Below are 20,748 nucleotides of genomic sequence, written 5' to 3' on the forward strand. Positions count from 1 at the left end.
CTGGACTGTTTCGGTCGTTTTCCCCGGAGTGAAGGGCAGTCCTGGCACGTAACACCTATGTGATGACTCTTGGTGATGGTGTGCTTGAGACAGTTAGAAGGGCTCGTCACCAGTCTCTGTGACTGGGGTTCTGTGTCTGTTTTGAGGTTGTGGGAAATCATGAGGGGTCTTTGCTAAGCAAGTTCGGGGAACCTTGGCTCTCTGCATTCTCCACTTAAGCAACCTGAGCTCTAGGTCAGCTCTGAGTCTGGCAGACAAGTAAGTAACCTACTTAACCTGGCAGTTGCAACAAATTTAATTAATAACAATTGTTTCTTTCAGAAAGAAAGAAATGGCAGCCTCACAAGGAGGAGAGACTAGTGGTGATCATGCAAGCACCCCTCACCTGCATCTGCCACTTGCTAGAATTTTGCCACATTCCATGTGGCTCCACAGACACCTGAACCCCCTGCGTGCAAGTGCACATTTTTCTGAACCATTTGGAAGTAAAGTTGTAGATATCTGATGCTAGTCCCCTACACACTTAAATATGCTCCTCCTGAGAAGAGGGCACTCGGCATGACCACGGCGCTGTGATCACTGAAGGACCCGAGGTGGGCTCGGTGCGTTCCATGTTCAGGTTTTTCCCCCTTGTCTCAGTGTGCCTTTCGCCCTTCCTGTTTCCTGTTCATGGTTTAATCAGAGTTCATGGGCTGCATTGGGTATGTCTCTCAATCTAGAATGGTTCCAGTACTTTTATGTGTTGCCCCACATTTTGAAATTCTCTTCTGATCTCCTCTGAAATAGGCTAGCAGGACCATTGGGTAGGAGGAGCCGGCTCCTCTTACTTGCCTGTGTTAGGAGGTGCAACCTGAGGATGCTGGGGTGCCTGGGTCGGGATCCTTGGGCGTGGGGGAGGGGTGAAGATGGCTACTACTCGTCCTGCCTTTTGATCTAGGTTCTGGTTACCTAGGCATATCCATGCCTAGGTATGAGCTGGGACCTTGGTAAGGGGTCAGCGAGCGCCCGCCTTTGCAGCGTTACACTTCCTTGTGTGATTAGCGTGTGATACGCGGGGTGAGGCATGGGGCTGTGTTGTGGTTGCCTCCCTCCAGTTGGCTTTCCCTTTCCCCTGGGGGCTTAGCAGCCCTGAGCCCTTGAGATCCGTGCCAGGGGGTGACTCAAGTGAGGCTTCAGACACCAGACCTGCCAGTCCTGGATCCTTAGGGATGGTTTTTTTTTTTTTTTTTTTTTTTTTTTTTTGAACAGGGGATTGAACCCAGAGGCCTTAACTGCTAAGCTACAGGGCCTCGCTGAGTTGCTGAGGCTGGCTTTGAACTTGTGATCCTCCTGCCTCAGCCTCCTGAGTGGCTGGGATTACAGACAGGGCCACTGCCCAGCCCTTGGTGGTTCTTTTTGTCCTTCAAGTGTAGCCCATTAAGGATGTCGTGTCTGAGTGCTGTGTTCACAAGTTACTTGAGTTGTTTTCTGTGGGCCCTGTTTTTCTTCCTGGTAATTAGTTCATGGATTTCCTCATTTTTTGGTAACTATTATTGACGTATAATGTACATATTAAAACCTGTGTGAGTAAGTAAGTGAGCAGCTTGATGGATCTTTACAGCATGGATATGCCTAGGTAACCGGACCCCAGGCAGGACGAGTAGCAGCCACCTTCACCCCCCCCCCGCACGCCCAAGGCGGGGCCCTCCGTGGGCACATGGGTTGGGGTGCTGCTCTAGACGATGCGCACACCCCTCCCACCACACATGGCTTTGGTGTCTGGCTTTGCTCCACGTGACGTGTGGAAGCCCTCCCCTGGTCCCAGCTCTCTCCTGTTGCTGTGCAGTAGTCCCCCGATGGGGACAGGTCACTGTGGTGAGCCTCTGGGCCATTTGATGTTCAGGACCCTCCCAACAACCCCTGGTCTCCTTTATGCCCTCGCCCACTCTGCTGGGTTGCACAAATTCTGGATAAACTTGTGCTTTATAGTAAGGGACATTTTTAAAGAGCTTTTCTGAGCAGGGGGAGCAGCAGGGAGCACTTTGGGGAGAAAGCTCATCTCTGGCTCTGCGAGGTGGTGAGGGCGCCAGGCCTTTCCTGGAGCAGGTTCACGCGGTGCTGGGTTCCCGAGAACGGAGTCTGGCTGTGGGGAATAAAGGCTTCCAGTCCCATCCGGTCCCTCTGGAGCAGGGTGGCGCTAAGGAGAGTCCACGGCCCTGTCCCAGTCCTCGCCCTTTATCAGCACATTCACTTGTGAGTACATCTCACTGTGTGTCCTCGTGTCCCTGGCGCCCTGTTCTGTGTAGCCACCGGGTGCCCTCCTTGTCCCCCTGGAGCTTGTGTCCTAGTGGGAGGCCAGGTAGGCTCGCAGGTGTGTGGCCCTCCAGGGGACGCAGGAGCAGGAGCAGGGGCGGGTGTGGGGAGGCAGCTGCGGGAGCGCCCTGGAGGGGCTCTGGAGGGCGGCTTTCTCCTCAGCCCACCCTGCTGGCCTCCAGGGGGGCTGGCGAGCGAGCGGGGAGTGTGTGCTGCTTCTTTCTTCCCCTGTCGGGTTCATGATGTCAAATCAGGTGGCTCCTGATCGGGAGAGTCAATTTCATTGTTTTGTGAGGAATTTTTCCAAGTCATGGTCATTTTTAGTGTGTTCAAGGCGACATGTGTCGCCTGATAACGAGATGGAGGCTGGCTGGGATTCTGACGGAGGGGGAGAGTAGGTCTTCCTGTTAGTTAAAGTCCTGGGCAAGAGGAGGACAGGCTGCTCTCTTGGCCAAGAGGTGACCTTGGTCCCCTGCCGCAGATGAGGCCCTGGCCCAAGGCTGCTGCACTGGCCTCTGGGTGGAAGTTTCGGATTGTAACCTCAGTGGGGTTGATTTTTCTCAGCTGAACTGTGGTTTTGAGAGCTTCCTCACCTAGACTCAGGAAGAGGTGAAAATTGGTATCTGATGACATGCACAACGCAGGGTCCTTGTCCTGTACTGCGCTCAGTTCTGGCCGAAGCCATCCGTTGCCTGTCCCCTGCCTGCCGCCTGCCCCCTGCCTGCTGCCTGCCCCCTGCCTGCCAGGGGAACTCATCCTGGCGCCCTGGGGCTAGAGCTGCGCACAGTGAGGCAGGTGCCCAGCAGGATTAACAAGCAGCCAGCTGCTGCCCACTTACTATTGTGCTTTAACTGCTGTTCAGCCTCTGGCTCAGGGGCATGCTTCTGCAGTTTCCAGGGGGAAGGGCATGAGTTAGGTCATGAAACCCTAACTTTACCTCTTGGGTTTTAACTTGCAGTCATATAGCCTTAGGCGAATTACCTCTGGAGGGCTTGATGTCCTAAGTAGAAGGTTGAGATGGTATCTGTCACAGAGGTGTGAACCGTAAAGGGAAAGCTGGTGTGGGAGGGCACAGAGTTCCTCCTTTAGGCCAGAGCCCTGGGCTGAGTAGTAAGACTTCTGACAGAGACACTGGGAGGCCCTATTCATTCTCTACGACCAAGTGGCACAAAACAGCAGGGAGCTTAGCATCTGCTGCTAAGACAGGGGATTCCGCTTCCACTGATCTCAGTGTGGGTCTGAGGAGCGACTGCTTCCACAACAGGCATCAGGTGTCAGCCGAATAACTACCTGACCAAGGGGAGGACCCTCTAAAGTCCACTCACAGAAGTACCCCAAACAGAATTTCCCAAAGTGAGCTCTGCAGAGAGCCACTCCATGTCACTGGTTATTATGCAGAGAAAGGTGCTGGGTTGGGAAATGGCAGGTTAGGTAGCTGAACATTCTGGGAATTTCTGGGTCTTGAGTCAGAAATCTCCAGAAGGGGCCGAGTGGACAGTTCTTTCGCAACAGATGGAGCAGGGCTCCTAGTGGCTTTCCTTGTTCCTGAGCTCCTCCGAGTGCACCTGGACCACTCTGTCACTGTGGGCGCTGCTTTGTCGAAGGCAGACAGCTGGGCCAGTGTTCAGAAAGAGCAAGGTGGGGGCATGCGTGGCGCACACAGGAGGATGGAGAGGGAGGCAGGTGAGAGGCAAGGGATGAAGGGGACTGGGAAACACTGTGGCCTGAACCAGGGTAGACTTTTCTTTGCAGATGGTGTGCGGACTGTGTCTGTGTGCATGGAATCGTCATTTCTGGGTAGTGTGGAAGCATAAGAGGATGTTGAGGAGTGTCCTTAAAATCCCAGCTGGTCCCAAGCCTGTGAATTTGTGATTGTTTCCTTTTGTTTGATAATATTTACTTCCTCAGTCTTTTTTATTTTTAAGCATTGTACTAGTTCCTGTGGATAATTAGAAAAAGTATCAGCAAGTGTGAATTTATTAGCTGAATGGCGAGACTAGCACAGGAGACACTGGCAGCAAACTCAAGACAAAGTAAACAAAAGCCAATTTTCGAGATCTGTTTGAGAAATGGAAGAGAACTGGCCTGGTACCAAAGCTTCCTCCAGAACCACGTCAGCTGGGCTTGAGGGGTTAATAGGATGTGCCTGGCAGAGAGGGCAGAGCCCCTGCAGGTCAGCGGCAGCTCAGGGATGAAGATGGAGCCCGGGCAGGCGGCTGCTTGGCCAGGACTGTGAGGAGGAAAGATCCCTGCAGCCGGGAGGGAGCTGAAGACTTGAGAGCCACGTGGATCTTAACCTTGGAGGGAGGTGGTGACAGTGTAGCTGGGCCAGGCAGTGAAGCAGGGTTAAGAGGGTGGCACACTGGGTCACTCTAGCGCCTTCTGTGGCCCTGATGGCGATACCTGGAGAACCCGAGGCCGAAGGTAACTGGCGTTAGTTAGGTCATAGTTGCTGGCCTCTTAGGTTAATTTCAAGGATTGAGAAAAAGAATCACACAGTTCAGAACACAATAAATATGAACGATTTTTATTTATTGGGTAACTGAAGTTCCCCGTAGCAGTGGGACAGCAATACGGTATCGGTCACCCGAGAGCTGGTTACAGGTGCAAGCTCATGGGCCCTGCATACCCAAGGACTTGAGCCTTGCAGGAAACAGGCTTTCGGAAGCTCTGGAGGAGCAGGACAGGCCTGGAGAGGCATGAGCAGGCCATCTCACAGGAGTCCACAGCTGGAAGCACAGCCGAGGGGGGAGGGCTGAAGGGGCTGGGCCCCTGTGGTCTGCACACAGGTGGGAGGAGTGGACTCTGCAGGCCCAGCACAGGCTCTGCCGTGCTGCTCCGTGAACACTGTCACTGGTTTAGCAGTCAATGGGGATGAGGGGAGATTGCAGGGCCACAGCAACATATTATATAGCCCAGATGACAACATAGAACAAAGTTAGAAACTTGGTGCGAGGTTGGAATCTTAGGGTCATTGGCTATTCATGGACGGCCGGCCCGCTGCGAGCCAGCACTGTGCTGTATTCTGGAGTTAGGAAATGAGACGTCACTCCTGTTATTTAGGTTTCGCAGAATTACATGTTGCTCGGGTTTGGAAGCTCTCTTTTTCCTTAGCTTTTTCTACCCATGATATCTGATCTGTTTTCTGATGGAGTCGGAAAGTAGCGGTGCCTTGGTCAGCGCAGAGCGCTCTGAGCCACGCCCCACTCCTGACGCGTTGCACACTGACTTTCTGCTCATAGAGGGGACTTGGAATCTTTGGACGAGCTCGTGTCCATTTCATGTTGGCCTCTGGGGTTTAACACTGGGGAGTTGTGCCCGTCATTGTCCCCAGCCTCACTCCCATCACCACTACCAGCATAGATACCAAACACAGCTGCTTGGAATAAAGTAAATTGACTTTTGAGCATCATTCATTCACCCGCTCAGTCACCGTTTACTCCCATTATGTCCCAGACACTTTGGTAATAATGATCAGTGTCAGCAGGATGCTTCTGTTGAAGAGCAGAATTGGTGGCCCAGGCTGCACACGCTGCCTGGAGGGTCACTCTGTTGAGTCCCGTGCTGCCTGCGGCTAGGCTAGAGTCTGGCCAAATGTTGGGGTGGTTCTACCTTCAGACACAGAGCTTGGATTGTAACTGGCCACCCATGAAAGACACCCCTTCTCCCTGATGAGGGAGAGTGAGTAAATAGAATGCCTGATTGGGAGTGTTTTAAAGCCACACAGTTTCTTGAAAATAGGCGCCCTCGTGTTTGAGATGGCAAACGGGGTGCGCGAGTTCCGTTCGACGTGTCTGTGATCTCCTGGTTTTGCATTCTAGAGAGACTTAAGGGACATCAGGCGATCACCCTGCAGAGATGACAGTGACAGATTAGGCTGGCTAATCTGAATGCTCATCTGTTCAGTGTATGCCCAGGTGACAAGACCATGCTGCCTGTGCTTTCCCTGTTGCCTCGCACCATTGTGCTGGTTTGGTGGGGACGCAGGGCGGCTGGCATTCTGTTGTTACAAACCCACAGGAGTGTGGAGCCTTAGTCTGCCATTTCCGGATGGTTCACAGGACCAGACCTGATTCCAGTGTGTGCAGAGGCAGAGGAGTCAGCAGTTTCAGTTCTCTGTGTGGGGCCATCTAGTGTGGAAAAGGTGACCTTAAAGAGAGCAGAGACCTCTTAAAAATGATTTAATTGACTCATAAGAGTCTTCCTAGGGCTGGGGTTGTAGCTCAGCGGTAGAGCGCTTGCCTTGCATGTGTGAAGCCCTGGGTTTGATCCTCAGCACCATGTAAAAATAAATAAATAAAAATAAAGATATTGTGTCCATCTACAACTGAAAAAAATATTAAAAAAAAAAAAGTCTTCCTAGCATCACGGTGCTAGGACAGAGATTGGGGCTGGAGACCAGCTTTTCTACAACTGCTGAATATTGACAGAAATTCCCCTGAGCCCTTCCAGGAAATGTTAGTGTCCTGAAAACCCTGAATCCAGTATGGAAAGTAGAGATGTGGCCTTGTCAGGTTTTAGAGCTGAAAGAAGTTTTAAAGGTGCAAAAAGAAAAGAAATCCATGGCTCAGCGGTAGAGCACTCGCTCACATGTGAGGCCCCGGGTTCGATTCTCAGCACCACATAAAAATAAATAAATAAAGACATTGTGTTCAATACAACTAAAAAATAAACGTTAAAAAAAAGAGAGAAACCCAAAGTTGCATGCTGCTGAGTTCCTGTGCTCTGCGCTCTTGTTCTGCAGTGAACACCTACCTCTTCATGATGCAGGCTCAAGGCATCCTTCTCCGGGACAACGTGCGGACGATAGGTGCCCAGGTGTATGAGCAGGTGGTGCGCAGCGCTTACGCCAAGAGGAACAGCAGCCTGAATGACTCAGGTATGTCTTAGTAAAAGGGAGTCCTGGGGTGTCTCCTCCCAAGGGGTAAATTGGCTTCAAAATGGGAAAGGGTGCGTTTGAAGGCAAGGTGGGCGGCCTGGCCTCGCTGGCCTCGCTGGCCTCGCTGCGGAGGGGGCGCTCCTGCCCTGCGCCTAGCTCACTCCTGCTCACAGGCCGTGAGGGCGAATGGGTGGCTTGTTACCTCTCCTGATGCTTTTCAGGCAGGTAAAGGGCCTTTCAGAATACTCTCAAAGACCCCCTTCCCTGTAGTGGCCACCAGTGTCCTGCAGTAAGCAGGTTAAGTTTCTGCTTGGGACCACGGCAGAGAGCAGGAGTCCAGAAGCTACTTGAGGAAATGATTTTGACTTATTTTCAGGAAACGTGTTTGTCCAGCTGGTGGGAAGGGGAGCTTGATCAGGCTCCTCGGACTCGCTGCGTGGCTTAACACTGGGTTGTTGATCTGTTTTTGAGGTACACGTGGTGGGGAGGGGTCCTGTCTGTGTGGTGCTCTGCGGTGTCATAATCTGGCGCTGGTTGCTGAATCAGGAGAGGTGGCCCAGCTCTTTGTCCTCCTGGACCCACTTGAATTTTTTCAGCCTGAGACGTCTCCAGCCCCTGTTCACGGGTGCTGTTGTCGAATCTGAACGGATTTCCATTTCATGATGATCATGTGATTTGGGGACAGTTTTCACAAATCACAGTGGCAGAAAGGCAGCTCCTGGAGCAGGTGCAGTGGGTGTGCTGGCTTTCCCTCTGGTCAGGTGTGGGGCTCATCTGTGGTCTGGTCTCTGCTGCGTGGTTGGGTCTGGTGTGTGAGCTTCCGTTGCTTAACACACACCTGAAATAACCAGCCCAGGAGACGCTCACTGTGGCTCACCGTCTGGGAGGTCCCAGGCCACGGTCAGCTGGCACCATTGCTTTGGGCCTGTGAGAGGCCATGGGTTTGAATCTCAGCACCACAGCCAAATAAATAAATAAAAAAAGAAATTTCATTAACAACTAATAAAAATATTTTTAAAAAAGACTGTGCCCATCAAGTTCTTCACCTTTAAGATGAAGCTTTTCCTTTCTTTTTAACTTTCCAGAAACTGAATACAACAAACCTGTCCAGCCAGGTATGGTTTAAAAAAAAAAAAAACAACTAGAAGGGTCTGAGATTTTTGCATAAGCACTCAAAATTTGTCTCCTATTTAACCAAGGATAATATGCTTTTCTGTGGCTTCTTAGATTCCATCTAAGCCCAGTTGTTTGTGTATATTTAAAAAATTTTTTTTAATAGAGAATTTTTAATATTTATTTTTTAAATTTCGGTGAACACAACATCTTTGTTTTTTTTTTTGTATGTGGTGCTGAGGATCCAACCCAGGCCGCACGCATGCCAGGCGAGCGCGCTACCACTTGAGCCACATCCCCAGCCCGTTTGTGTATATTTTTAAGTAGATTCTTTCCTCTGAATTAGTCTTCTCTCCTGTCATAAGTTCTGAGATGATCTGAAGTTCACTGTAGAAAGTGAAATTGCTTTGCTGTGAGAATCATCCTGTGGTGCTTGGGAAATCAAGAGAAAGTATTGCTTCTTGAAGGGAAGTTATATCCTTAAAAGATTGACCATCAGCCTGCCGCTGGCCAGTTTAGCAGCAATGTAGATCCTGAGTCTGCAGAGTGATAAGCCCCTCGCCCCTTCTTCCCGATGGGCTTTGGATCCAGCGCTGTACCACTGAGCTACACCCCTGGCCCCTTTTGCTTTTTATCTGGAGGCAGGGTCTTGCTAAGCTGCTGAGGGTTTGGGATCCTCCTGCCTCAGCCTCCTGAGTGGCTGCGGTGCCACCACACCTAGCTGTTTGTTTTGACCCTGTCTGCTTTGTCTTCTGAGTTCTGGAAATGACATCTGACCACATCATTTCTCTGTTTCCTCTCTAGCCGCCCCCTCCTGTCTCTCTTTGCTGTTGATCCAAGCCAGGGCCTCAAGCCTGCTAAGATGGGGTACCACTGAGCCACACTCCAGCCCCTCCATTTTTTCACAGGGAGAAAATAATCTTGGGGTTGGGTAGTAGCTTACCGACCCCTGCCTTGGAAATTCAGCAAGCCTGTCTTTGAGCAGTTGCCTCACTCAGTAGCACAGAAGACACTGATGTTGGGTAGAGGCCCCCTGAGCGGGGTGTGCAGTGACCCGCTACTTCTTGGCACTCCCTGTGCCATCTTCCCAGGGCCAGAGCTGCTCATTTCCTCTGCCTCTTCCACAACTTTTTTGTTTGTTATTTGTACCAGAGATTGAACCCAGGGATGATTAGCACTGAGCCACATCCCCAGTCATTTTTATGTTTTTTTTTTTTTTTGAGACAGGGTCTCACTAAGTTGCTGAGTCCATCTTTGAATTCACTATCCTTCTGCCTCAGCTTCTGGAATTGGTGGAATTACAGGCGTGCACCACTGCGCCCAGCTGTCTTCCATTTCTTTAAAAGGTTTCTGTGGTTACTAAGGAAGTAGATTTAATTTATTTTTTATTTTTTGCAGAGCTGGGGATGGGACCTAGGGCCTCATGCATGCTAGATAAGCACATTGCCACCGAGCCTCTTCCCTGGCCCTTTTTGACATTTTTGCTTAAAGGATTTAAAATAAGAAATGAGGAAATTAGGTTTTGTTTTGTTTTACCTCTAAGGTGTAGTGTATTTGAGAGTTGGTTTTTTTTCCCTTAAATGGCACATTATTAATGTAGTAGTCAGAAGAAAAGTATTGTTTTGTTTCATGCTACTTGTTACCGTGTTTATTTTTTCAATGTTTGAAGGAAGTAAAAGGCAGTTTATCTTCTGACACACCCCAAATAGCAGGATCCTTCCAGATGAAAATGTCTGGTCTCTTTTTGATTTTTTTTTTCCCCCTCTGAAATTTCCTGTTTCCTGTTGAGGTTGTGCCTTTAAGGCTTGAAACTGCCCTTGCCTAGACTATTCCTCTTCTGTTTTTGTTGTGGCCTGTGGCCTTCAAGGTGTGTCTAATGGTGGTGCTGCTGTTCCCACCAGTTCCTCTCTCCTCACCAGGGCCCCTCGCCAGCTCATAGACCCATCAGGGACGTGTTGGTCAGCAATGGAACATCTTTTTTTTCTTTTTCTTAAGAAAAACACATCTCAGAATCATCAGGGTCATAGTTAGTACTTGGGTTCTTCACATAGATTTTGAAGTCGTTATTACCTTCAGAAGGAGGGTTGGCTTGGGATTGATTTGCATGTGTGAACTGAGAACTTGGAGCTACTTTCTGTGAAATAGTTTTGCCTCTAAGGCTCGGGCTTCCTTGGTTTATGTCTTCACATTCTGGTTTCCACAAGTGCAGGTTCAGTGTCTCAGGACAGCTGTAGCTAGAAGGGCAGAGTCTTCCTTTGTTAAGACCCAGTTAAAATCCCCTTCAGGCCGCCTCTCATTGGGTTTTGCCACAGGTGCTTACAGAGTTGGTGCCAAGTCCATGTATTTTGAAAGAATTTAGTGATTCATTCGATTCTTGGAGGCCCTTTCTCAGTGCTTTTTTAAAAATAATCTGAGTTGAAGATTCTGCGGTTCTAGGTTGCAGAATGAATATGAACACCAAATCTTCATTTTCATGGAATCATCCCGGACTGGGAAAGAGACTTCAGTAAACTCTGCGAGAACCACGCAACGTGGTGCAGAGGCCCAGCCCGGGCAGCCCGCCACGCTCCAGCCCCCTCCTGCAGGAGGTGTGCGCTCCCCTCTATCAGTCTGGAAAGGCAGGCGAGGGCAAGAAGGTCCTCTTCACGGGCCCCAGTTATAGTCCTAGGAAAAGGGCGTCTGCTGCCAACCTCTGCAAAGCCCACTGAAGTGAGGGGAAGGTGCATTCATTTTTTAATGTCAGGAATCCTTAAGAATTAGGAGGGGAAGGATCCCCCAGCCAAAAGCCTTGGAGGTTGGAAATTAGAGGATAAGAGCAACCCGTGGTAACGGACGTCTGAGTCCCAAGAAAACTGCTCATGCAGCAGTAGGGACAGCCACAGCCAGCCCAGACACCAGAGTCCCCCACAAGCTAGGAATCACCCGTGTCTGCTGTTTTTGGAAATAAGAATTATGGTGCAGCGAAGATGAAGCTGGGCTGGACGCTGTTGAAAAGCAGCCAAGGCCAGTTCTTCTCCCCAGGCATCCTAGCATGGGAGGACACGGGAGGACGCAGGAGGACACAGGAGGACGGGGACCTCAGACCTCAGAGTCCCACTGTTTCAGTCAGCTGTTCTGTCACTGTGACCAAGTGCCTGACAAGAACAACTTAAAGGAGGAAAAGTTTACTTGGGGCTCACACTTTCAGAGGTCTCCGTCCACTGATGGCCGACTCCATTGCTCTAGGACCTAGTGAGGCAGCGCGTTGTGGCAGAAGGGCCACTGCAGAGGAGGACTGCTCAGCTCATGGCAGGGTCTGGAAGCAGAGAGGGAAAAAGAGGAGGGGAGAAGGGGCCACAGGGAAGGTGCATCTCCCAGGACATCCCAGTGACCCTCCTCCAGCCATGCCCACCTTGCCTGCAGTCACCAGTCAGTCAAACTAGGATGGGGGGATTTGAGTCAGAGCCCTTGCCACCCGGCCTTCTCCCTCTGAATCCTGCTGCCTTACAGGAGCTTCGGGACGCCTCCATCCAAACCATCTCCTCTCCCCTGCTTGGCACAATGGCATGATGGCACAGGCAGCTTAGCAGGACCTTCTGTCAAAGAGGGCTGGGGCTGGAACTCGGTGGGAGAGCGGTCACCTAGCACACCTTTTGCTCCTCTTTCTCTTCTTGCTCCTCTTCCTCTTCGCACTGCATGGACAAAAGACTGACCAGGTGGCCAGCACAGTGAGGGACAGTAGAACCTCAGTGAGGCACACTGATAGGAAATCTCTTCGAAATGTGAGAAGTTCTTCATATATCCAGAAAGAAATTACTGGCTACCTGTAAAGATTAAGAACTGGGGGGGCTGGGATGTGGCTTAAGTGGTAGCGTGCTCGCCTAGCATGCATGCGTCACTGGAAGGTTTCAGGACTTCGCTTCCTCTCGCTCCCCTTAGGAAGCTGGGGGTTGTGAGGCTCAGTACTGGAGGCCTTGACACAGCTGGAAAGCCACTGGTCACACCTCCCGCAGGGAGTGGAGTTGACAGCCCTCGGGCCACAGTAAGCTGAGCCAGAGGAAAGGCAGGAGGTGGCTCCAGGAAAGCTAGGGCCAGACTTCCTGATGCTTAGGCCTGATGTTTATTACACCACCATCATGTCCACACTGCCGAGGGCCGAACCCCAGCTAGGATGTGTGACTGTAGGGACCCTGGGGGCAGGAACTGGAGAAGGGAGGGGGTGACCTCCTCACCTCCTGTAGTAGGAAGTAGCCGACCATTGGAGGCCACCTTAGGGCTGATAGAGGCAAATACTCAGTGTAATTGTCCCGAGGAGAAGAAGCCTGGGGCAGGAAGGGAGCCTGGTTAAAGCCATCCCCTCCAGTTCCCTTTCTATCAGTGGGTTCCCGTTTTTTAAGCGGTGGCTTAAAGCCACCCTTGCCTGCTCCCAGCCGCACCCAGGAAGGCCTCCCCAGAGGCAGCAGGGATGGCGTTGCTCTCATGGACCGCTCTGAGTTGCTTTTCCCCTTGTCCCCCCAGATTACCCTCTTGACTTGAACCACAGTGAGACCTTCCTCCAGACCACGACCTTTCTTCCTGAAGACTTCACCTACTTCGCCAACCACCCCTGCCCCGAGAGGCTCCCTTCCATGAGTGAGTAGAGCGCAGCTCCCCAGCCTCTGCTTTGAAGCAGATTAGTGTTTGTGTTTGTGGAACTCGCAGTGCGTCTGTCTACTGTCTCCGTCTCAGAAGCCCATAAACACTCCTGGCCTCTGGAGCGGCCGGCTGCAGGCATTGGTGCTGGCTCCGAGTCACGCCTCCCGGGCTCGCCTGGGCTCGGCTGCTGCTGCTGCTCCTGCCCCTGGTTTATAAGCTGTGGTCTATTAGGTTGTCCTGGAAAAGGCAGAGACAGCCAGCCGTGTCCCCTTGGTACCGATCACACTGTTGATAGCCAGTTGGGTAGGCATAAGTTATTTTCTTCACAAGCTGCTGCGTGTTTGAGAAAGTCTTGGGCCTGGTGCAGTGGCACACGCCGTCATCCCAGTGACTTGAGACACTAAGTTTGTGGCCAGCCTCACCAACTTAGCAAGACCCTCTCTCTAAATAAAAAATAAAAGGGGCTGAGGGTAGCTCAGTGCTAAGGCACCCTGCATCAGTACCCAGCATCACTCAGCCAGCCAGCCAATAACATCAGTTTGGGATATTTTTTCTGTTTGGAACTTCACGTGTAATCTGACACATTGACAGCTCATACTTTTTCTGTACTTTGGGGCTTCTTAGCTGTGCTTTTTATTTTTTATTTTTTTAAGATAGAAGCTAGTGTTACCAGGTCATCCTTTTGCTAGCATTTATTGATTGTCGAGTGTATCCTCAGCCTAAGTCAAAGACTAGTGTTCTGAGCCTGGACACGATCCCCTGGGTGCGGGTGAGTCCAGAGACTGCAGTGTGACTGGACCTGCGTCAGGAGCGGGCTAACACAGCCTGAGCTCAGCCACTCTGTCGTTCTCTGAGAAACTCAGCTGCCATTCTGCACCCTTGGACGAACTCTGAAGTCCAAACTCCTTGAGCAGCTTCTTTAAGGATGGCAGTGCTCCGCTGAAGTGCAGAGACGGAAAGCTACACAGAGGACCCCACTGTCCCCCGGCACACAGTCAGATGCGAAGGCTCAGAACTTCTCCAGAGAATGAAACCCTGGATAGAGGGGGAAAACAATCATTTTTTGTTCTTTTAATTTGACTTTTTCCCTCTCTCTTCAGAGGGCCCAATAGACATAAACATGAGTGAAATTGGAATGGCTGACATTCATGCACTCTTCTCCAGAGACCCGACCATCAAGCTCGGAGGCCACTGGAAGCCTTCAGATTGCCTGCCTCGGTGGAAGGTAGGCCGTGAAGTTGGACCTCAAGTGCTGGAGGGTTCATTTGGGGTTTGCCATCCTTTCTAACCACTCAGGAATGTCTAATTGTGGCCTTTTCTAATCTGCCCTCCTCTAACACCACACCCCCAACACATTTGCATTTAGTACTGCAAAATACTGAGTATTTTGAAGACATGAGTTTTCCCAAGGACTCTTGTGTAGTCACAGGAATTTGCATCATCCTGATGATGAAGCAAGACCCTTTTGCCTTCCTCACAGGAGTATTAGCAAAGCAGGGGGTGGAAGGTCTCGGGTGACATGTTTGCAGGAGTCCTCTCCAGTCCTCTCATGTTTCAGGCCTGATCGCTATAAGATCAGTGGGAGAGAAAGCAGAGTCAGGTCGACACTGAGGTTTGTCCAGTGGTGTGCTGCGTGACCAGGTCAAGAGAGGAGACTTGACATGGTGCAGGTCGAGCTCATGACATCAGCTTAAGTCTGTTCTTTCAGTGAGTGTTTCTTAAGGAGCGGGTTCTGTGCTGGTCCCTTCAGGCGCTCGTGGTGCGCAGAGTTCAGGCAGGTCTGGAGCGCACAGTGTGCCACCCATCACTGGGATGTAAAATCAGTCTAACAACAAGTTCTTAGAAATAAGTACATAGAGCCAGGTACAGCAGTCACACCTGTAATCCCAGTGACTCAGGAGGCTGAGGCAGAAGGATCACAAGTTTGAGGTCAGCCCTGGCAACTTAGCAAGACCCTGTTTCAAAATCAAAAGGGCGGGGCTGGGGTTATGGCTCAGCGGTAGAGTGCGTGCCTTGCACATGCAAGGCCCTGGGAGGGATCCTCAGCACCACGTATAAATAAATAAATAAAGTTAAAAAAAAAAAAAATCAGGGCTGGGGATGTGGCTCAAGCGGTAGCGTGCTTGCCTGGCATGCGTGCGGCCTGGGTTCAATCCTCAGCACCACATACAAACAGAAATGTTGTGACCGCCCAGAACTAAAAAATAAATATTAAAAAGAATTCTCCCCCCTCCCCTCTCCCTCCCTCCCTCCCTCTCTCTCTCTCTCTCTCAAAAAAAAATTTCTATTAAAAAAAAAAAAAAAAATCAAAAGGGCTGGTGCCGAGCTCATGGTAGAGCACTCTTGGATTCAGTCCTAGCTGCGCTCCCACAAAACGTACAGACACACATGCACTTTTGGCTATGTATGTGATAATGTACGGGATAGTCTGTAAGTGTGCAGTGTGCATACAGCTGAAAGCTTGTTCTGATTTATCCATATGTTTACCTGTCTGTGGGTATGTTTGCGTGTCAGTGTAGAATGCGTGCCTTCTGGGTGTGTTCTAGCATGGATTGGTGGAGCAGGCCCTCCCTGTACACACTGTGGTGATGTAAGAATGAGATTCGATTAGTTCTGGGGTGGACTTGCTAGCTCAGGTCTGTATTAGAGAATGTCAAGGACTCCTCAGGGATGGCCCAGCCATGCTGCACGGATGTCCACTGTGAAGCAGACTTAGTCAGGGACTAAGAAGTTCAGGTGACCTGTTTTGCTGTAATCACCTCCAGGTGGCGATCCTCATCCCCTTCCGGAACCGCCATGAGCACCTCCCGGTCCTGCTCAGGCACCTGATCCCCATGCTCCAGCGCCAGCGCCTGCAGTTTGCATTTTATGTGGTCGAGCAGGTATGTGGTCCTGCCTCTCCCTCTCCTTTCTCTTTTGGGACCACAGTGTAGAAGACCGGCCCGTCTTCAGTATGAAGAGCCAGGGAGTTGCAGGCTGAGCACCCTGAGGTGGGAAGGGCAGAGACACTTCTGCGCTTGGTGTGAGACGTTGCCCGGCCCCGGCAGATTCAAGTCCGGGATGGAAACGCTGCCTGCCTGCCAACAAAGGCCTCTTGTTATGGGGTTTTGCTGGCAGCTGCTTTGGGTGACATCTTTAGGCTCCCAACCCTTAAGATAGGAGCTGCCTGTTGGTCCAGCTCAGAGAATATGGCCTTGGAGTCAGGAGACTGCACCTGTTGTTAACCAACCGCATGGCCCAGGACTTTCACAGACTTCTAAGCCTTGGGGTTGGTTTTGCTTCAGTCTAGGAGTATTGGATTAGATTCCTTCTAAGTCTTTTTTTTCCCCCAGTCCCATGTGGTGTTTTGCCTGGCTCAGTTACAGTCACATTACTGACCAGGCTTCTTAGGCACATTTTAAACATGTGATCCTTTAACTAGAAGCTCTAGGGACAAATGAACAGTTGACAGATTCCAATTCTGCGCACTGTTAGGAAACCTGACCCCCCTCCAGGCAGGCCTCTGAGCCTTGTCTGCCTCCCCAGGGGGTCTCACAGGGAGTGAAGCCCAAGGAATGAGCACCACTGTTCTAACAGGGGAGGGAGTTCTGTGTGCAAGGGGAAGAGCCCAGGGTGCTCTGGAGAGGAGCTTTCATTTCTGCATTGCTGTGGCTGGTTGACATTGCTGTCAAACATGTCTGCTCATCAGGTGTTTTGGTTAAACCTCAGGCACCTATCCTGAGTTGGGAGTTTTGTTATTGGCAAGGGTGAGCGAATGCTGGCATTTAGATAAGTTAGGCGCTGCCTGTTGTGCACTAGCGTCTTCATAAGTCACCAGCCTCTTTATTCAGGGGCAGGAGTCTCTGGTGTGTTCAGGGACAGTTGTCTTAGTTGAACCTTCAAAATAAAACCAGTCAAACAAAAACCTCTATTATTATTTTTGGTTATGAAATAGAAACGGCAGATTGGTCAGCGTGCTGGTGGCAGGTGCTAGGGATGTGGTAAGAAGCAGAAGTGGCCGTGTCCCTCACCTGGTCTCCCTGTGCGTGCTGTTACGGGCTGGAACTTCTGCCTTTGGAGTCTGGGGGGAGAAGCTTGGCTTTCTCACCTCTTACTGCCAAAGAAGTCGAGACCTCTGGGTCACACCAGGTGTCATTGTTGAGAGGTGCTGGTCCCACTCACAGGAGCCCAGGGGTCTCTTTCGTTGGTTCTAGTAAGTTCTTTCTGCCTGGCAAAGGTTGTGGGGGTTTTGTTCCCAGGCTCCTTTTCAGACAGTTCTTCCTTTAGGTCGGGACCCAGCCCTTCAACCGAGCCATGCTTTTCAACGTCGGCTTCCGAGAGGCGATGAAGGACCTGGACTGGGACTGTCTGATTTTCCATGATGTGGACCACATTCCAGAGAGTGACCGCAACTACTATGGGTGTGGACAGATGCCCAGGCACTTTGCCACGAAGCTGGACAAGTACATGTATCTGTGAGTGTCATTTCCCTGAACGAAGAGGTCTCATCTGAAAGGGTGAGAGATGCAGAGACCCTGAAATGCAGTTAGCTGCGGCCCCGTGTCCAGTAGCTGGTGAAGGGACAGCAGGCTGTGGCACATCCGTGCAGTGGAGTGCTGCCTGACAGACCCAGGAATGAAGTGCTGACTCCCACCACGGCACAGGGCAGCCGTGAGCCCAGCCAAATGAAAGAAGCCAGGCACAGAGGTCCTGGGTAGAGTAGCACATCCTGTGTGTGAAATGTCCACTTAGGGCAAATCTGTAAGATAGAAAGGAGATCACGGGCACCTAGGACTGGGGACTTGGGGTGGTGACTGCTGATGGGTGCAAAGCTTCTCAGAGGGTGATGAAGTACACTGATAATGATTGTAGCACGGTCATACACAGTCAGCTGTTGAATCACTCCCTTTGAATTGGGGGTCAGGAACATCTCTGTAAAGCTGTGGTTAAAAACCAAATAGGACAAATTCAGTCCTCTCCTTTGGTGTGTGTCGGCACCGGGAGACAAATTCGGCTGGCTCAGGCCAGCAGCTTGGAGAGGCCGTGGGCGCTCCGCTGAGCTGGCCCGCTGTACAAGAGGCCATCCTTCAACACACAGGAGACATGCTCGCTCTCCCTGCAGGCTTCCCTACACTGAGTTCTTCGGTGGAGTAAGTGGCTTAACAGTGGAGCAGTTTCGGAAGATCAACGGCTTTCCCAATGCTTTCTGGGGCTGGGGCGGAGAAGACGATGACCTCTGGAACAGGTACTGCCCTTAGCTCGGGTGCTCAGGCTGCGTGCAGGCTGCCCGCCAGGCAGAGCAGCAGCCAGGACGACACAAATGTCCCAGGAGCCACCTTTCTTTCTTTTTTCCCCAAGGATGCAGGCTTGAACCCTGGGGTGCTGTACCAGTGAGTCCTTTCTATTATTTGAGACAAAGTGTTGCTGACGCTGTCTTTGAACTTGCCATCCTCCTGCCTCAGCCTCCAGGTCACTGGGATCGCAGCGTGTGCCGTCTAGTAGCCATATTTTAAAAGATTCAAGTAAAAGAGGTGAAATTCATTTTGGTAGAGTATTAACAAAATATTTAACACCCTATATTCAAAATAGTATTTCAGTGTGCAGTTGACGTAAAATGCCCGTCGTGAGTTGGCCCGCTTTCAGTCTTTGAAGGCTGCTGGACACTCTGTGCTCACAGCCCCCGCCCTTCTGAGCAGCCAGCTGGGCTCTTAGCCACAACACTGGTCACAGCAGCTTCACACAGTTCTTTCTCTGGCTGGAATTTAGCAGCTAACTAGTTTTCTTTAATGACAAAGACCAGAGTATTTGCAGTCAGAAAAATGATTTTTATGTATTTTTAAAAATGATAGTTATAACATTAAAAACACACCAAAAAAAGCCTCTTACCACCCTATAAAGAAACTACCTCCCACCAAAGCAGCTGTTTTCTTTTTGTTCTATTTTGACTGTAAAAATAAACCTAAATGATTTTTCTTATAATAAGGAATATACTTGGGCTGGGGATGTGACTCAAGTGGTAACAGGCTCGCCTGGCATGCGTGGGGCGCTGGGTTCGATCCTCAGCACCACCGAAAACTGAAAAATAGATATTTAAAAAAATCATTCTCTCTCTCTCTCTCTCTCTCTCTCTCTCAGAAAAAAGGAATATACTCATTATTAAATACAGGTGATTACAAAAATTCATCACCCACAATCTGAACACCCAGAGATAACATTCATTACCATCTCAGTGAGTTGGTCTTTAAAAAGTGGAAGGTGGTGTGGGTACTGTGGTGCACACCTGTAATCCCAGCTGAGGCAGGAGAATCTCAAGTTTGAGGCTAGTCTTGGCAATTTAGTGAGACTGTATCTTGGGCGGGAGGCTAGAGATATAGCTCAGTGGTTGAGAAACCTGGGTTCAATCCCCAGTACTACCAGGAAAAAAAAAAAAAAAAAAAAAGAATTAAAAGTGATAAGTGGAAAGTTGGGGACATGGCTTAGTGGTAGAGCACCAGACTAGCATGTGTGAGGCCTGGGGTTCAATCCTCAGTAACTACCCTCTGCCCCCAAAAATGTATAAAATCTCTGTGCTCCCCCCACACCAAAAACAAAGATATAAAATCTCTGAGCAGGGCTGGGGCTATGGCTCAGCCATAGAGCACTCGCCTAGCACATGCAAGGCCCTGGGTTCGATCCTCAGCACCACATAAAAATAAAGGTATTGTGTCCAACTACAAATAAAAAGTAGTATTAAAAAAATAAAAAATAGTAAAATAAAATCTCTGAGCATCAGTTTTTTAGATCTGTAAAATCACAGTAGCATGAGTCAGGGACGTGAGGATCAGGTGAGGACGTGTGTGGTGCCCCTTCCCAGTGTCTGACCGGCTGTGTGACGTCATTAGATGTATTGCGGGTAGGATGCCAACATTAAGTAAGTCACGTTCAGTGAGTGGCTCGTGTAATCCTTTCTGCAGTTGTGCCCTGCTTGCTCTAACTGTCCCTGTTGTGTGCTGCCCGCCCTTTCCCTACTGTAGAGTATAACATAAAAAAGCACTTGCTTTTTCGCACCTGGGAAGAAGCCCTAGAAATGATGTAGCCAGAATAGGACTGTCTTAAGGCCCTTAAGCTACATTATGACAAGTTGATACCTTAAATTTGCACGTGGCCAACATTCTGTGTGCTAAGTGCCCACATCACCAAAGCCTCCCTAGTAAAGTGGCATTTTGGTCGCGTGCGGTTTGTCCCTGCTGTCCCAGGAGGCTCGCACTGTACACGCTCATGTGAACTCTCTGTGTGAGTGGTGGGTGTTTATACATTGATGAGTAAAGAGTAATAATAAGGAACAGGTGCGAAAGGATTCCCACCGTCTGTTTACTTTCTGGCTTAGCTTTTGAAAATAAAGTAAATGTTGGTCATTAATTGCAAGTTAATTTTCTGTAAGTATTCAGACGACACGCAGATATACAAACCCAGAAGGGTCTGCGTGTCCTCCCAGTGCCGTCCTGCCCCTCTCCCTGGTAGTGCCCATGGAACAAGCTCTACTCCTTTCCTGTTGATGACTGTCAGAAGTTATAACTTGAACCTCCTTGTTCATATGTGCAGGCATTTATTTAGACTAAATAGTTGTGCAGCTAACAGTCAAGAAATCCATGCATTTCTGCTGGGCTTGGTGGCGCACATGTATTTCTGCTGGGCTTGGCGGCGCACACCTGTGATCCCAGCAACTCATCAAGACCCTGTCTCAAAATAAAATTTAAAAAGACCCAGTGGGCATCTCAGTGGTGAAGCACCCTGGGTTCTCCAGTATGGGGTGGGGGTGCAGAACTTAAGCACTTTTAAATTTAGATGATTTTGCCAAACTCTCCTTAAAAAAAAAAAAAAAAACCACTTTG

At 50.2% G+C, this 20,748-nt stretch overlaps 1 protein-coding gene across 2 annotated transcripts in view; it reads left to right on the forward strand.

Moving 5' to 3' along the window:
- Window positions 1–20,748, forward strand: part of B4galt5 (beta-1,4-galactosyltransferase 5) — a 70,942-nt gene that overhangs the window by 46,345 nt on the left and 3,849 nt on the right. The window contains exons 1-7 of one of the 2 annotated variants that reach the window (XM_076851962.2): window positions 523–602; window positions 7,037–7,171; window positions 12,782–12,895; window positions 13,999–14,123; window positions 15,664–15,780; window positions 17,165–17,352; window positions 18,000–18,122. In XM_076851962.2, the coding sequence (XP_076708077.1) occupies window positions 7,054–7,171; window positions 12,782–12,895; window positions 13,999–14,123; window positions 15,664–15,780; window positions 17,165–17,352; window positions 18,000–18,122 (785 nt within the window). In that variant the 5' untranslated portion in view covers window positions 523–602; window positions 7,037–7,053. Of the gene's footprint in view, window positions 1–522; window positions 603–7,036; window positions 7,172–12,781; window positions 12,896–13,998; window positions 14,124–15,663; window positions 15,781–17,164; window positions 17,353–17,999; window positions 18,123–20,748 lie in introns of those variants that run through there. The other variant, XM_076851961.2, reaches the window with a different exon arrangement.

This window comes from Callospermophilus lateralis, chromosome 3 (assembly GCF_048772815.1).
Source record: "Callospermophilus lateralis isolate mCalLat2 chromosome 3, mCalLat2.hap1, whole genome shotgun sequence".
NCBI lineage: Eukaryota > Metazoa > Chordata > Mammalia > Rodentia > Sciuridae > Callospermophilus > Callospermophilus lateralis.